We start from the raw sequence: 16995 nt of genomic DNA on the forward strand, positions 1-16995 counted from the left end.
ATCATGCCTCTCCATGGATACTACCTGGTGATTCAGATCTGTTGGTCAGGGGCTCTGTATTCAGTGGGTTTGGTGTAACTCATAAAGGCCCATTATGAAAATCTAAGACATTTTATGTTGCCTTTGGGAGTGGTGGGAAAGGGATTAAGCTTCTATCTAGCCCTCAGATCTTGAACAGGGCCATGAAATTCCTGGTTCTAAATAATTCAGGTTTTCTCTACTACTACCTTTCTCTATCATTGTTTGCTAAGTGATAGAAGAACAGAAACAAAAAGATCAAAAGGGTCCTAGCTCATGGTAGAATGGTTTCTTAACTCCTTATTTCCTGGTACCATTGATACCCTTGCTCCCCATCTAAAAAACATCACTGAGAATAAACCTTTTATACTCTTAAGTCTGAAACAAAAGGGAGAGCCCAGGGTAGAAAACTGAGTTGATTTTTTTTTTTTCTGGCACTTCAAACAGATTTAAATACTGTGAAAATATCTTGGGAGTTATCTCTCAAACTTCAGGTAGTTAAAAGTGATTATAAGACATGTTCTGTTGCTTAAGGATTTGCTGACATCTAATGCCTTTTTTCTCCAAATAAATGCACTGATGACATTTCTGAGCTAATAAAGGATCTGAGAAAGACGTGGCCCTGAGCAATACTTTTATTACCATTACTTTCCCACAATCTAACTCATCTGCCACGACCCTCCCACCCACATACACCCTTACCCCCTTCCTCACTGTTATTAATCTAACCTGAATCACTCTATTCTTCTCCAAGAGAACACACCCCAGTAATAGCAGTGAGTCAGAGACACTCTACTTCTCTGGTCTCTAATGGACTTGAAAAAATGCCAGATCTGAAAGAATAAAAGGAAAGGAACTTTAGGTGAAAAGAGCTCTTTAGGATCTTGTTCAGTATATTACCCTCAATATTAGTTACGAGATGAATTTTCTAGTTGCCTGGGGGTGGACAGGTTTTTATCACACTAATACTATTGACCATTCCCATATTTCCATACTCTCAGTAGACATCCTACTACTCAGTGAGGCAACCTCTTAGGCATGCCTATAGCTAAGTCAAGGGCTCTTTCATCTTGAGGTTAAAAATAAAACTTTTTCCTTCTTAACTTAGCTAAAGCATATTAAACAGTTCGCCCCTTTGATAACAGTGTCTTCAACAGACTCTACAAGTGAATCATTACACATTATAAATGTTTATATGAGGTCTTTAGGTAATAGAGAAAAGAAATAGAAATAGTTTGTCAATTATTCTCAAAGGGAAACTTATGAGAAGACAGAGGACTAAATAAAATGCATCTTCTTTACCAATGGATAGGTCTTTAAGATGATATTTGAATTCATGGCAAGAGAAACCTAGAGGAAAGTTTTTAAAGGCAATTATGTACAAATGTCATAAGAAATATTGCAAGTTGATTAAGAGAATTTAGATTTTCTTTTGAGTGTCATAAATCTGAATTAGTTTGTCTTAATAAACACTATAAATCAACTTAATCATGTGCATTCTGCATAATTCCTCACCTAAGTGGATTTAAATCTGGTCTTAAAAATGTATATTTACATTTTTAATTGTTTTAAAAAATACTTATACTAGCTATGTCTATACACTAGTAATATAATTTGGTTTTTTTTGGTCAAACCCAGAAAAGTTAATGAAACGGAACTTAGGTCACCCTGAGATTACTGTTAAAATTTTTAAAATAAAGCTAAAGCCAATAATTTAAAAACTAAATACATCTTCTGAAACATAATTTTGAATTGTGGCTTAAAAGTGTGTGTGTGTTTGCATGGAGAAAGAGAAAGGGAGAGGGAGACAGCATTCACTATGCTCTTCTTGTTGTTAAAAAAAAAGCCTCATAAAATTTTTTTAGGTCTATGTCATCATCCTACAAACAATAATCACAGAGAAGAATGGAAGGTACATTTTACCACTCCTTAATGAATAACAAAGTGACTAATGGTAGCCCTGGGTATTGAAGAAATTTAAAAACACAATGAGAAAACCTGTCTTAGGTTGATATTAATTACTATTATCATTGAATTCCATTGCTCAAATTGTTCTCCATGGTAGGGTAAGGAGTCATTGCCTTCTGGCATATTTTTCCCTTCCTGAAAAGCTTCATAGGAAAATACAATGTCCTGTGTCAGAAACACCAAACTCCTTAAAGGTCAAAAGATTTTGGGCTCCTAAGGACATGAAAATGTTTGCTAGGCTTTATCTAAAGGTACAGTGAAAACTATAGAGGCTATATCCCAGATCCCTTACACTAGAGTGGAATGTATGTTTCCATTTTGGTATGTGATGGGAATAGGTAAAACACAAACATATATGGAAGATCAGGGTTTTTTTTGTTATTTTTTAAAATATATTTTTATTGGTTTCAGAGAGGAAGGGAGAGATAGAAACACCAATGATGAGAGAGAACCACTGATTGACTGCCTCCTACACCCCCCCTCCCCCACTGGGAATGGAGCCCACAACCCAACATGTGCCCCCGACCAGAATTGAGCCTGGGACCTTTCAGTCCACAGGCCAATGCTCTATCCACTGAGCAAAGCTGGTTAGGGCTGAAACTAGGTTTTTCTGAGTACCTATTCTGAAAATCTTTAAAAATCTGGCCAAAACAATCTCATTTTAATATACCAGTTCACATAATAAGCAAGTCAGAACATTTCCAAGGCAAGATGTTGTTTTCCTTTATGCAGCCAGCAAAAACAGCTCTGAGCTTAGGTTGTAATGATAAAAGGATTTTGGAGCAGCTGTCTTGAGGGAATCATAAACAGGACCCAACCTTATGCTCCAAGGTATAAAGAATATGCAGAGTCTGCATTGTGCTTCTAGTGTCAGGACAAATCATTCTGCTTTTTTCAGTGTGAGTAAACTGATGCCAATGGATGAGTAAAGGGAGAAATAAAAGTACAGACTGAGACCTGTGGCTTGGTTAGGTGAATAACACCCCTATCACAAAATCATGAGTGCTCACTCACGTTCATTTTCTAAATTCCTTGAGATTAATTTATAGCATTTTTGAAAACTTTAGGAGTGGAATACATATTAATTACTGTGGAGGCTCCAAATTTTCTGCTATTTGTGGTTTAAATTGTGAGAGATATCACAGAGCACAACCCCCATTAAAAAAATGTGGCCTTTTTATGAAAGGTAAGTGCAGGGTTGAAAAAATTATGTGATGCATTCCTTTAAGTCAATTAGGGAATGATGAATATAGTTGCTATCTTCTATAATGAAAGCCTAATATGCAAGTTGTCCCCTTAGGTGGTTGTTCCACTGGGAGTTCGACTGCTTGCTATGACATGTGCTGACCACCAGGGGGCGGTGTAGACCATGGCGGGCGTCAGCAAGGAAATGGCGCTGGCAACAGTGGAGGCGCTGCCAGGCCGATGGGCTCCCACATGAGCAGGACTGCGGTGGGATGGTGGAGCAGATGAGTGGGCAGCGCCAGGTCAAGAGGCCCACACTGTGCCCTGGCCCGCAGCCGCGCTCACCATATAGAGCGCCGTTGACTCAGGTGGAGGGGTCCGCGGGGGCCTGGGGGCCCAGGTGCTGCCCAGGGCCCAGAGGTCAGCTGGGACCTGCTCTTCCACGCCAGATGCTGGTGCTTCGATCGCCTGCCTGGCCTAGGGACTGCACCCGTTCACGAATTTCGTGCACCGGGCCTCTAGTATAAAATAACAACTACAGACTGCCTCAGAGATACTAGCACTGTTCTCATCCGCATTGAATTCTCATTTAATCCTCTCATCCCTAGGAGGTGGAGATTATAATCCCATTTTACCCGCGAGGAAACCAAGGCAGAGACACTCCGTTACGAAGCACATACAATAATGGTGTCGGGATTCGAACCCTGGCCATCGGACGCCCACATTTGTCTTGAACCACTGCATTAGGCTCTGTGTTTCTATCCGACCGCTCAGGATTCAGGTAAATCCTCTGGGTCCTCACCACTCCCAGGCCAGTCAGAAAGGTGTCAGCACAGAGACGGGGTCAACGTTTAAAAGGGCCATTCATCCCCCAGGACCGAGAACCCCGGCCCCGTAACATTCCCACCTTCCTGGTGACTCGGCAATTACTCAGCTGTCTTTGCCTAAAGCAGCACTCCACCCACCGAGCGAACTTGGTTGTTGCCCAGCCGCAGCCCCTGGCCACACAGGAAACCGAGGGCGTGTGTTAGACTAAGGACGCGCTGCCCAGGATTCACAAGGGCCCGGTCTGCTCCAAACGTCTGCATCCGGCAACAACATCATCTTATTTCGGGATTTGTTCTGCTTCCTCTGTTGTACCACAACAAACGTCCTTGGACATTTTCTCTCAGATTTGAAGCCAAACTGAGGAAATCTAAATGTTGCGGTAGCTACAGCAAAACCTCTGGGACTGGACCGCACGGGCTAGAAACGAGCTCGACTGGATTCTCCACAGGCCATTAACCCGGCGCGGCTCTTTTGTGGCCTCGGCCTTTGGAGAGTTTACGAGCTGTAAATTCAACACACGGACCTCCCTGAGGCTCTCGGTCCTGTCAAGTCCGAGGAAGGGTCTTTGCTGTGGTGAGCAAGGAGCCCAAACACAAACACAACGAAGCAGGAAGGAAAGTGTTGCACAGAGAAGAGGGAGGGAAAGCCGCGAAGAAAAGCACGCTCCCTGGGAATCCGGTCCCGAGCTCCGACGCTCAGCCCGGCCTACCTGACGCCGGCAGCTGCGCGCGCAGTCCCGCCGCTCCAGGGCGCTGGGCGGAGCAGAGCCGAGCGCGTCTCTCAATTTGGCCAATCACGCGTCTCTTCCGCCTCTCCCGTGGCCTCGCCCCGCCCTTCCCCGCCCCGCCCTGTCCCCCTGGTGGAGACTCCTGGCCGCGCGCGCGCAGTGCCGCCGCTCTCGCGAGCTGGGTGAAGCTGAGCTGCGCGCGTCAGTCAATCTGGCCAATCGCGCGCTGTTTCCGCCTCCCGCGAGGCTCTGCCCCTGGAACCGGAGCGCCCCCGGCCGGGGCTGGGCGGCTTCCCGTCGCTGTGGGGATGGCGGAGGGAGGTAGCGTCCGGGCTCGCGAGTATCTGTGTGAAAGCTGAACGGCCTTGGGGTCCGCTGTGCAGTCGAATAGCGCTGCCTTTCCGCGGTCAGGGGACCTCTCAACTGCACTCGGGCCTGGGGCCTCCAGGGCTAGTGTGGTTTTCTGCAATGGTGGGAGGGAGGGGAGGGCTCCTCTGTTCCCCGCGACCCCCCCCTCTCCCCCTCTCCTCCCCCCACACCTCCCCCAGTAAAGTTGATGCCTTTGTTTCGGGGAAACAAACCTCAGTGGACTCTCCTTTGCAGGGTCTTTTCGCTACTTAAACGGAAATGGTGCAGACAGGCGTACATTTATTTGCGGTTGTGTTCCTTATCCCTGTGTCCTGGAGGGTCATTGGTTCCAATCGCACAGCCTTTAAGGTTCAGGGTGGTGGGACAGGTCTGATCATGTTCTTTGGGGGCAAGATTTCAGTTCTATTTCCTCTCATTATGAAGCTGGCAGAACGAAATTAAAGAATTCATAACTATCCAACGTTCTTCTCCCCATATGGCAGGTTTTGAATATGAAAACAAATGGAGAGTCTTGTTTATATGAGACGCTAGCTAGTTAATTTGTCATGAAAAAACTAGTAGTCACCAGGTGAACCAACACAACCTTGTTTAGGAGGGTAAATGGAACACAGCAAAAAGCAGTGATTTATCACAGCTAAGTGAAAGAGGAAGATGCTGGCTTACTTGCTGATGTTACCTATAATAAAAAAATACTTTGATAAAGACGGGAGTCTATAGAAGATGGGGGTTAATTTGATTTCCGTTTTGTGATTATTTTTGTCTTTTAGAAGTAAACCACGATAACATTTTCAAGATGGAAAGTCCTTCGGACTCAGCTGTGATTTTACCTCGCACCCCACAGGGCTGTGCCAGTCTACCATCTCCCCATACAAGTAGTTCAAGAAAGCAAGTATGAAAATGTCGTTCTTCCAGTGGGCCAGTTCTATGTTTCTAGTGATTCTGGCAGTGGTGGTTTTCAGTCTACTGAAGATTGTTAATTAACATCATGTGTAGCATGAAGAAGTGTATTAAATGATTTTAGATCTTCTAAGATAATGTATTTGATTTCTCCCCACCCCCAAAATTTCATTTTGAGTCAGTTATTTAGTTTCAGATCAGGTTATTACAAATTGAAGAAGTTTGAATTTGCAGTGCCATGAAGGTCGTTGGTGGCAGGATCTAGGTCTATTCCAAAATTTGTAACTGAAGCACCTAGAGCAGGGTCAGGCATGTGCTAAGTTGCTGAACAGATGTTTGTGATTACTGGAATAAGTGTCTCAGCACTGTTGTAGAAGAGTGATGACTTTGCTAAAATAAAACTAATGGAGCTTCCAGGAATTAAAGACATTTTGTGATGGTTACTTAAGATCTATGGAGACAGAAAGTCATCTAGATAGTGGTGTGTGCCATAGAAATGTAAGGTCTTTAGTTCTAGTAGATTTGTTTACATCAAGAATATTTTTTATTAACAATGTTTTTCTGCCTTTTACAGCCTATGAGTGCAACACTTAGAGAACGGTTGAGGAAAACTAGATTTTCATTCAATTCCTGTTACAATGTGGTAAAACGTCTTAAAGTAGAGAATGAAGAAAACGATCAGACCTTTCCAGAGAAAGCATCATGTTCAACAGAAGAAAATTGTTTGGAATTTCAAGATAATTTTAAGCACATAGACAGTGAATTTGAAGAAAGTTCATATTTGAAAAATACCATCAAGAATATCAATGCATGTGAATCTAAATCACTTGATACTGGCTCTTGCAGTGATCTCCAGAATGACTTTGATGAGACTCTTCCCCAAAAAGGATTAAATGAAGAAAAGGCAAAATTGGTGAAACAGATTCAGGAGAAAGAAGACCTTCTTAGGAGGCTAAAACTAGTCAAAATGTATAGATCAAAGGTGAGGATAATTTCAGAGTCATTGCATAATTACTTTTTAAATTGTTAGATTTGTTTTTAGGTAAATAATAGGAAAGTCATTTCAAAAAGAGAAAATTATTTTTAGCATAACAAGCAATAAGCCAAGTATTCAGAAACCTGGTTTCTAACAACTTTTAACTCAAATATGTCAGATTTAAAGTAGAAGAGGCCTCTAAACACCAGGTTCAACTTTTTAAAAGTCCCACCCTCTGTTTAATATGCAGTTGAAGTTTTTTAGCATGTGGCAATATTAGAAATATCAAATGTTAGATGCAAAGTACAATGAGAACAGAAGTGACAGCTGATAGTGGATGATTTAAAAAGTTAAACATGGGCCACAGAGTATAATAAAAAGTATTTTTAGTAGTGATCTTTTATTCCTTCAAATTATTAAAAGTTACAGGCATTTTGTTTGAAAAAAACAACAAATATACTTTAGATTTCATCCCAGATAGACTGAATTAAATAGAACTTGGGCCCTTGGAAGAAGATAACCTTTATTTACCTGGATCATTCAGATATCTGCAATTTCTCCTTCCCTAGCAATGTGGAATAAATGATGGAATAGTATCTCTTATTTGCTATCTTGAATTTTTAGGATTTTTCTAAATATAGCTACTTGAGTTTTATGAGATAGTGAATGCTGAAAAATAATTTGAATATTTCATTTTTAAAAGTACAGCTGTAATAGAAAACCATTGTTGCTTTTCTACATAGTTTTGCCCTACTTAATGCTTTGATTTTTCCCTGCGTGTTGAGGGAGGCCCAGAGCTCTCACTAAACAAAATACCCTAGAACTCAATTGGAGTGTCATTGTAACAATCACCCTATTTTTCCCTGGGTATAAGGCTCATTCATGATCAAATATGTTGGTACCCTTTAAACCTACTCCACTGATTTAACAACTTAAGTTAAAATATGATGCCTGTCTAGTTATTGCCATACATTTATATGTTTTTTTTCCTGTTTCAGAATGACCTGTCTCAGTTACAGTTGTTAATAAAGAAGTGGAGAAGCTGTAGCCAACTGTTGCTTCATGAGTTGCAGTCAGCTATGTCTGAGGAGAACAAGAAACTTAGCCTTACTCAGTTGATAGACTGCTATGGGTTAGATGATAAATTATTACACTACAACAGAAATGAAGAAGAATTTATAGGTGTTTAATTACTATTTTTTTCTCCAGAATATCTTTGAGGATGACAACTTAAAAAATACTTACACATTTTAAAGGGAAGATATAAACCATTGGGGCTTAAAAGAAGGTATCTTGATGAACATCAACTTAGGGTACTCTGTTAGATAAATATGTAACTTCTAAAATGAAAATTTAGTATTTTGGATAATCTGTCAAAAAATTTGACATTTAAAGATATGTGAAAAAATTTAAATCATGTTTTAAAACATAATTTGGGCAGTTTTGGAAGTCAGTTATAATACATTGTCTTGTTTATTATAAAAAGATGTTTTATTTTAAATGTTAAAAAGTAGTTCAGTCTGGTGAATGACTAAACCTAAACTGGTTGAAAATGCCTGCCTGTCTCCTTAGTTTATGAACCTTGTTTCCATCAATTTACCACATATTTCCATCTGTATGGCCTATTAGGTAATTACTAGTAAACTCTTATGTCCAAAATTATATTCTTCCGATTTCTGCAAATTTGTTTCTTGTATTCCTCATCTCATTTAGTGACATGACCATCTATTGCTAACGAAACCACATATCATCTTCTCCTACTTTAAGACATTATGGCCTACAAGGTCTTTTGGATTCATCTCCCTTTTTAGCTTCATCTGTGAAATAGATGGGAGTGTCTAGTTCACAGTTACTTCTCAGCCAGAAACCCATCTTCATAGGATTGTGTTTCTGGCTGCCCTGTTGTACAATGTCATCCTGGCCATGTACAATAACCCGAGCTGGCCCAGTCTCTGAGAATTTAGAATTGTGCTTGGGAGAAGAAAGTTCATTTCTTTGTGGCTGAAGCTATTGTATGTAAACTTGGAAGCTGGTGCACTTTCAGTCCTTCCTGAGAACTTTCTGAATTTCTACTTTTGGGTCCTTTTAAGGGCGAAAACAGCTTTACTTACTTTTAAAAAACCTAACAAACTTAAAAAAAAGTACTTCCCTACTTGTAGACCCCCTTCTTCTAGGTGCACCCCATTTTCAGTCCAGTTCCTCCCAATGGCCTAACAAACTGTTAATATTTGGCATAGCAGGAGACCCAAGGACTGTGCTCTTGCATCCATTCTAATTGTTAGTGCCCATGACAGTAAGCTCAGTCACCTCCCTCCTACCTATTTCCTCCCCCAATACATAAATTCCTCCCTTCTTGAAATTGCCATTGACATTGGCTTCTGAACCAAGAGGACTGGCCTAGGCCTCACATGTGCCTCCCCTGGCCCTGGGGAGCTGTGTCCTTTTGTGCCAACCAGCCTCCATCAACTGCTGATCAGCCAGAGGGCCTAAATGTGGTAGGAGAAGCGGTTTAGCTGCTGATGGTGCTGGCATTTGACTGCAGTTGCACTGCTAACTTATCGCATTCCCTGGAGTCACTCTTACATGTTCACTTGGGAGATCTACAGCATCAGTGGAAGTCTGCTTCTAGGAGAGTTGGAGAGAGTAGGCGGCACAGTAATGGGCATTTCCGAGGCATTGGCTGGAGGCTGAGGGCTCCAACAGCATAGTGGGTTCTCTAGTAACAGTAGGTTATGGAATATGGATCAGGCTTATGGGAGAGTTTGGGGCATAGGGATGCCCATGAGGTGGTCTCTTTTTACAAAATCTTTTCTGTTGAATTTCACCTCCATTTGATGGTATACATTACTGGCATACCTCAGAAGTATTATAAACGGCTCATTTCCAGACCACCGCAATAAAGTGAGTCATGAATTTTTTGGTTTCCCAGTGCAACTTGGCTAACTGGTACAAAAGGTCTAGTTTTTGGCCTATCTCAGCTTTCAATATGTCTTCCTCACTGAGCTTATTCATTTCTAGCTTTATTAGGGTTATTTGTTGGCCTAATTTAAATATTGTTTTGTCTCAGGGAGTAGGGAGGCCCAAGGAAAGGAACAGCCAGCCAGTGGAGCAGTTAGAACACACACATCTTATATGGGCATGGTTTGTGGCACCCCAAAATAATTACAATAGTAACATCAAAGTTCACTGATCACAGATCATAATACACTAGAGGCCCGAAAATTCATGCACTGGAGGGGGGGTCCCCTCAGCCCGGCCTGCCCCCTCTCACAGTCCGGGAACCCTCAGGGGCAGGAGGTGACGCCACCATCACACCTCTGCTGCTGCCACTGCCGGCAGCGCAAGCCTTGGCTGGCCCTGGTTACCTGAGCCTCAGGTGGCTCTGGGCAGCTGGGCAGCTGCCATCCGAGGCTTGCCTGTGCCTCGGGCCGGCCCTGGGGGACTGGGGAACCCCGGCGGTGCTGAGGGGACTGGGCGCCGCCATCTTTAAAGGTGTGGCAGTCAATTAGCATATTCCCTTCTTATTGCCTGTGGGTGCTGCCATCTTTGGGGGTGTGACAGTCAATTAGCATATTCCCTCTTTATTAGATAGGATAATAATGAAAAAAATTTAAAATGTGATACAGAGACATGAAGTGAGCAAATGCTGTTGGAAACATGGCACCAACAGATTTGCTTGAAGCAGTGTTGCCATAAACCTTCATTTTGTTAATACTCACCCGAGGATATTTTTTCCATTGATTTTTAGACAGCGGAAGGGAGTGGGAGAGATAGAGAAGAGAGAAACATTGACATGAGAGAGACACATCAATTGGTTGCCTCCGGCACATGCCTCAACCAGGGCGGGACCAGGGATGGAGCTTGCAACTGTGCCCTTGACTGGAATCAAACCCAGAACCCTTCATTCCCTGGGCTGATGCTCTATCCACTGAGCTAAATCAGCAAGAGCCTGAATAACATTTTTATTCGGAAAAATGAAAGCTAACAGCACTTGTTTTGTGTCAGTTTAAAAAGTATGTTAACTCATTCGACATTCCAATTTTTAAGACAAGGAAATTTAAGATCAAGTAGTTATTTAAAAACTAGTTATTTAAAATTAGTGCCTGAGCCAGGATCTATAACCAGGCAACTCAGTACCAGAGCCCTATTCTTAAGTGCTATGCTTAAAGCCATGCTATGTTTGACCCAGTTCATTACACTGCTTTTAAATAATATAGATAATATTTTAAAGGGCTATAAAATATGAATATAATTGCTTAAACAGAAGCTGAGAAGAATCAGTACCATGGACAGTATCAAAAATAGGTTGGGGTGCATGACCCACGTGCCCTTCCACAAACAATCCTCCAAACCGGAGGATACCTCCTGTTGAAAAGTCCTGCTGTTAGGCTATAGTCTGGTGGGGGGCGGGGAGGGAGGGGAGCAAGAGGTTCCCGCTAACCTCCACTCTATACATGTTTCAAAGCTGTGGCATTCAAGCAAAAAGCATTGCCAGTCACCCAGGGCGGCTACTAAGAAACAGAAATCACACAGACTGGGTTGTTAGGACCTTGGAATTCACAGAGCATTATCCAGTGAAATTTATGGCATTGACTATTAGCAAATAGAGCCTTCAGGCAGTTAATTTAGTTGACATAGAATTTGTATCACCAGTCGGGGGAGGGGGAAGACTAGTATATTCATGGTTGATTCCAACTGACAGGACAGAGCACTGTCAATCCTATTTTATGTACAAGGTATTTGTATTCTTCACACACTTATCCACACTTGGATCCATGTTCCCATGCCCCACCCCCAGAACCCCCTTGTCAGATAATTTTGAAGGACTTTATATATAGAAAATGTTACCAATGGCACTTCCCTGCTGAATCAGAAAAAACTGACTACTTCAGGAGTAATTCTATTACTAAGGAGGGAAGTCATCAAAAATGTTGGTCATCAAAAATGCTGGTCATATTATTTCTCTTACCATTCCCATCTAGTATTGATCAGTGTATGGGTGATCAATTATGGTATTATCCTGGCAATTTCTAAATAAATGTTTAAATCTCCTAAATATTTTTTTCTAAATAGGTTTTATAGTAGCTCTCTTGCTTTACCTACACCAGTGTACATTGGACATGGCGTTGCAGATTAAAATTCACAATTCACAAATTGCAGAACAATGAGACATTGACATCACTTGAAGATTGTGGTCAGTGTTTCATATGGTAGCATCTTGGAATGTAGCAGTCCACGGGCTATGGAAGAGCAAAGCAGTTTCTGACCAGTTAATCTCATTATTTCATTCTCATCTGCATGAACATAGCAATAAACTTTTCATGAAAATAAAAAAAAACATTTTTTTTTCTGTTTGCTAAACAATTGGGTAGGACACAAACTTGAATTCTGTTACAATGAACATAACATGCAGAAGATTATGTTATGTACAAAAAATGTCATAATTTATGAATGATTTAGGGCTTGATAAAAGTAAATAGTTTACCATGTTCTCATTGCTAGAAGAAGGAATAATCTTAAATGTTCTGGCAATTTTTTTCTGACTATGGAATAAATGCTTATTGAGGAAAACTTACAAAATATAGAAAAGTATAAAAATCATCCATAATTTCATCATAACATCAGGTAATTTATAAAATTAGAAATGTCACTTGTGGCTAAAAATAATTTCCTGTTGTCTTTAAGACGTTCTATATTATCACTGTGAAAGTAATTTTTTGATAAAACTAAATAAAATACCTCTTGAATACTGAGTAAAAATCTTGCTCATTCTTGAAAACAATAACTCATATTTTATACATTTATTTATGCACGACAAACATTTTTATAATTATTAAGGCTAAAATTAAATAATTTGCTACCAAACTATGCAACTGAGAAGAGGCTCTACTTAAATTTCCTGATATGAAAGAACAAAAAATCATTTTAATCAAATTAAATTATTTTAAAATGATTGATTTGGTCTTGTGTTTCCCACCAGTGTTTTTACAGTGGAATAAGAGCAGGATATGTTTTCATCCTTAGTCTTTCAACTTCAGCTTGCAGTACTAAAATCTGTTCCGCTTGTTCTTTTGAAATATTTGTTAACTTTTGTTGTTCCATCATGTTTTCATATTGTACTTTGGCAATTTTTTCAAAAGTCAGTTGAGACCCTATCCCAAAAATGAAGAAGAAAAAAATTAGTTGTATTATTTTATATACTTTCAAATATAATAATAGCATACAGAATCAATTAAAAACATAGAAGAAATGCTGGTAACTTTATAACAACTGTACAGATTTCAGAAATACTGGTTACTTTTAAAGAAACCTATATTGAGTAAAGAAATAAAAAAGCTTACCCATGGCATTAGAGATGTCTTTCCTCTCTGAGACAGCCACCAATTCTTCTTGCAAATTGCAGCTTAGACTGTAATTTGTTACATCTTTTTGATTGCTGAACTTTCCCAGTTTTTTTAGCAGTTTTTTACAGTTTTCCACGTTCTTTTTGTGGGTCTGAAATTTTTGTTCCCATGAAGATCCACAGAAATAATTTTGAAAAAATGTATTTTATAAAGACATTCTTAAAATTTATTATCATCATTAAGATATCATCTGATCACCATATATTGAATGCCTACCATAATGCCTGCACATAGTAGGTACTTAAATTATTTGTTGAAAGAAGGAATTGTACACTACCACATTTTAGAAAAAAATCTTGTATATTCTTAAGAAGGAGATAAGATTAAAACACATAGACTTGAGATTACTTTGTTTGCATTTTCTATGTGCTACACAATCAAAACAACATTTGTTAAGCAGTTATTTTTAAAAAGCCTTTACAATGCCAAGAAAAGTCTATCAACATTTCTATTACACAAATCATAACCTGATGTGAAATAGGAAATTCATGTACACTCAGATATGTCCCAAGGGGTTAATTCTAATATTAAAAGAAGTGCTTCGTCTACCAGACTTGTTATGGTTGCAAAGACACTATTCAGGGATCTCTAATAACATCCTGAATATCAGTAAAGGACCTCAATTTTGTTAGGTTCTGTTTGAATTCATAATTTGGAACACTATTACTTTGTTCAAATGATCACAACTATTGGCATTATAATGATTAATATCTTTGAGAGTTACCTTATCTATAACAGCAATGGTTTGCTCCATTATTCCAATCTGAATGGCAACCAAAGTCTCATAGTTTGGTTCACTTAGGTACTTTGAGAGAAGAAAAAAAACTCACAATAAATGTAAGAACATTTTTCTCTATTTTTTTCAATAGATAACTTCATGAAGATGATCTTAGTTTTCAAAGTTATTATTTTCACAAACACTATACATCTAAGTCAAGTCATTTGACTTGTGTGCTATAATATTTACTTGTATTTAGCCACTAAAATGGTTACCTATATGCTAATGATTACAAATGCCTTGAGTTTTTTTCTCATTCATTTGTTCATTCATTCAAGTCACTAAATATTTATTATCTCATTTGAGTCCCACATTAACAGTGTTCTCATTAAAAACACTGAGGGAAATACAAAGATAAGTAACATAATCTACCATCAAGAAAAAGAGAACATGTAGAATTGATTAGTTGCCAAGAAATATATAAAATGACTGCAAACTCAAAGATTGAGTTGGGATGTGGTTTCTCTGGACTTGGGGAAATCAAAAGGCTTTATGGAAGAAGTTGCACATAAGCAAGACTTTGAAAAATAGACTTGGAATGTGAAAATAATGAGGAAAGATATTCTAGAGAGAAGAACTGGTAATAAGCAAAGGAACAGAGATTGAATCCTAGATAACAATAATCAGTTTGGTTTGAGAATACTGATGTATGATAGGATCTTGGAATGCATTGGAAAAGTAAGGTTGAATGATACCGAACACCCATCAAAGGATTTCATAATTCATTTGCCAGGTAAGAAGTGGCAGTTGAAATATGTTTGAGCAGAGTAGTAATGTTATTAAAGCTGAATATGAATATCAACCTGACAGTAGTATATGGTATAGATTAGATAAGAGAAAGAGCCAAGATAAGAGACCAGTTAGAAGATTATAGAACTAGAGGCCCAATACACAAAAATTTGTGCACTCGGGGCGGGGGGGGGGGGGGGGGAGATGGTCCCTCAGCCTGGCCTATGCCCTCTTGCAGTCTGGGACCCCTCAGAAGATGTCCACCTGCTGGCTTAGGCCCACTCCCTGGGGGATTGGGCCCAAACTGGCAGTCAGACATCCCTCTGGCAGCCCGGCAGCCCTTGGGGGATGTCCACTTACCAGCAGGGAGCAGACCTAAGCTGCAGTCGGACATCCTTAGTGCTGCTGAGGAGGCGGGAGAGGCTTCCGCCACCACCGCTGTGCTGGCAGCCATCAGCCTGGCTTGTGGCTGAGCAGAGATCCCCCTGTGGGAGTGCACTGGCCACCAGGGGACAGCTCCTACATTGAGCATCTGCCCCTTGGTGGTCAGTGTGTATCATAGTGACCAGTCATTCCCAGTCGTTCTGCTGTTAGGGTAAATTTGCATATTACCCTTTTATTATATAGGATAGAGGCCTGGTGCACGGGTGGGGGTCAGCTGGTTTGCCCTGAAGGGTGTCCCAGATCAGGGTGGGGGTCCCGTTGGGGTGCCTGGCCAGCCTGGGTGAGGGGCTGATGGTTGTTTGTAGCTGGTCACACCCCCTTCAGGGTAGGGGTCCCCACCAGGTGCCTGGCTAGCCTGGATGAGGGGCTGATGGCTGTTTGCAGGCTGTTCACACCCTCTTCAGGGTGGGGGTCCCCACTGGGGTGCCTGGCCAGTCTGGGTGAGGGGCTGAGGGCCGTTTTCAGGCTGGCCAAGCCCCCAGCGACAGAAACTCCCAGCCTCTCCTTTTTTTCTTTTTTTTTTTTATTCTGGGATTTATTTACCTTCTATAATTGAAACTTTGTTGCCTTTTGCGGAGGCTACAGCCGGATGCAAGAAGCTTGGCTTCCTCAATCACTAGAGCAACCAAGCCTCCTGCTCACTCCAGCTCCATGGCCACAGCCAGCTGAAAGCAGGTATCTGGGATTTATTTAGCTTCTATAATTGAAACTTTGTTGCCTTTTTCGGAAGCTATAGCCGGCTGCGGGAAGCTTGGCTTCCTCCATCACTGGAGCAACCAAGCCTCCTGCTCGCTCCAGCTCTGTGGCTGCCAGCCACCATCTTGGTTGGGTTAATTTGCATATAGTCACTCTGATTGGCTGGTGGGCATGGATTAAGGTGTAGCGAAGGTATGGTCAATTTGCATGTTTGTCTTTTATTAGCGTAGAGGCCCAGGGCGCAAAGTCACATGAGACCCCAGACCTGCCACGCCATGAGACAAGACCTGCCGCGCCCTGAGACCCATCAATGCACCTCCTGGTGACCGGTCATTTGGTCGTTACGGCGTTATGGTCTCTGGCCTTTTATAATATAGATTGTCTAAATCACTGAAAAGGAAGTTGTGAGCTAGGGTAAAGGCAGTGGGGATAGAGAATGAAGGAATACATAAATAAACTAGGCAAGACATGGAAGGAAAGGCAAAGCAAAGAGGGTAATCAAAGATGACTACAACTTTAAGCCTGAGTGAGTGACTAAAAAAACACTACAGAAGCAATTTAAGAAGAGATGCTATTGGGAGGTATGAAATATAGAAATAGAGCTTGAGGGAGGTCAGGGCCAGAGAGCTTGGATTGGAGTTGAACTGGAAACCAGAGAGCTTGAATTAGTCTCTTAAAAGTAATCAATTAAGTTAGAACACAAGCAGAGCTAAGGGCAGAGTCTTAAAAAATAGGTATATTCAAGAGTTAGAAGCAAAAGAGAAATCAGTAAAAGGGGCAAAGTGGTTTGTCATGTTGGAAGCAAAAAAGGAGAAAATGGGGATGATAAAAGCTACAGGAATGGGCAATCAAGAGAATCAAATGCTATAGAAAGTTGAAGGATGTTGATGACTGGGAAAGTGACCACTGGATTTGACAAGTAGGAAATCCTCGGTGAACTGCAAGATAGAGCTATACAACAGAATGGATCACAAAG

General features: G+C 40.9%; 2 protein-coding genes across 5 annotated transcripts in view; one reads left to right on the top strand and one right to left on the bottom strand.

Moving 5' to 3' along the window:
* Nucleotides 1-4921: 4921 nt before the first annotated feature.
* Nucleotides 4922-8648, top strand: SFR1 (SWI5 dependent homologous recombination repair protein 1). 4 transcript variants are annotated; one of them, XM_081104598.1, is made up of 4 exons: nucleotides 4922-5047; nucleotides 5863-5984; nucleotides 6567-6974; nucleotides 7967-8648. In XM_081104598.1, exons 1-4 carry the CDS (start codon nucleotides 5035-5037, stop codon nucleotides 8156-8158), a joined length of 735 nt encoding a protein of 244 aa, XP_080960724.1. In that variant the 5' UTR covers nucleotides 4922-5034; the 3' UTR covers nucleotides 8159-8648. The 4 variants fall into 4 exon arrangements, with proteins under 4 accessions (XP_080960724.1, XP_080960726.1, XP_080960725.1 ...); XM_081104600.1 differs by having other exon boundaries at nucleotides 4961-5047; nucleotides 5863-5980; XM_081104599.1 differs by having other exon boundaries at nucleotides 5001-5132.
* A 3385-nt stretch (nucleotides 8649-12033) lies between these two features.
* The window catches only part of CFAP43 (cilia and flagella associated protein 43), an 84621-nt gene continuing 79659 nt past the window's right edge, over nucleotides 12034-16995 (bottom strand). Inside the window, exons 36-38 of the mRNA XM_081104777.1 lie at nucleotides 14097-14177; nucleotides 13310-13463; nucleotides 12034-13120 (exon numbers count right to left, since the gene is read on the bottom strand). Of these exons, the coding sequence (XP_080960903.1) occupies nucleotides 12954-13120; nucleotides 13310-13463; nucleotides 14097-14177 (402 nt within the window). The 3' untranslated portion in view covers nucleotides 12034-12953. The remainder of the gene's footprint in view (nucleotides 13121-13309; nucleotides 13464-14096; nucleotides 14178-16995) is intronic.

This window comes from Myotis nattereri, assembly GCF_964212035.1.
Source record: "Myotis nattereri genome assembly, chromosome: 13".
Classification (NCBI taxonomy): domain Eukaryota; kingdom Metazoa; phylum Chordata; class Mammalia; order Chiroptera; family Vespertilionidae; genus Myotis; species Myotis nattereri.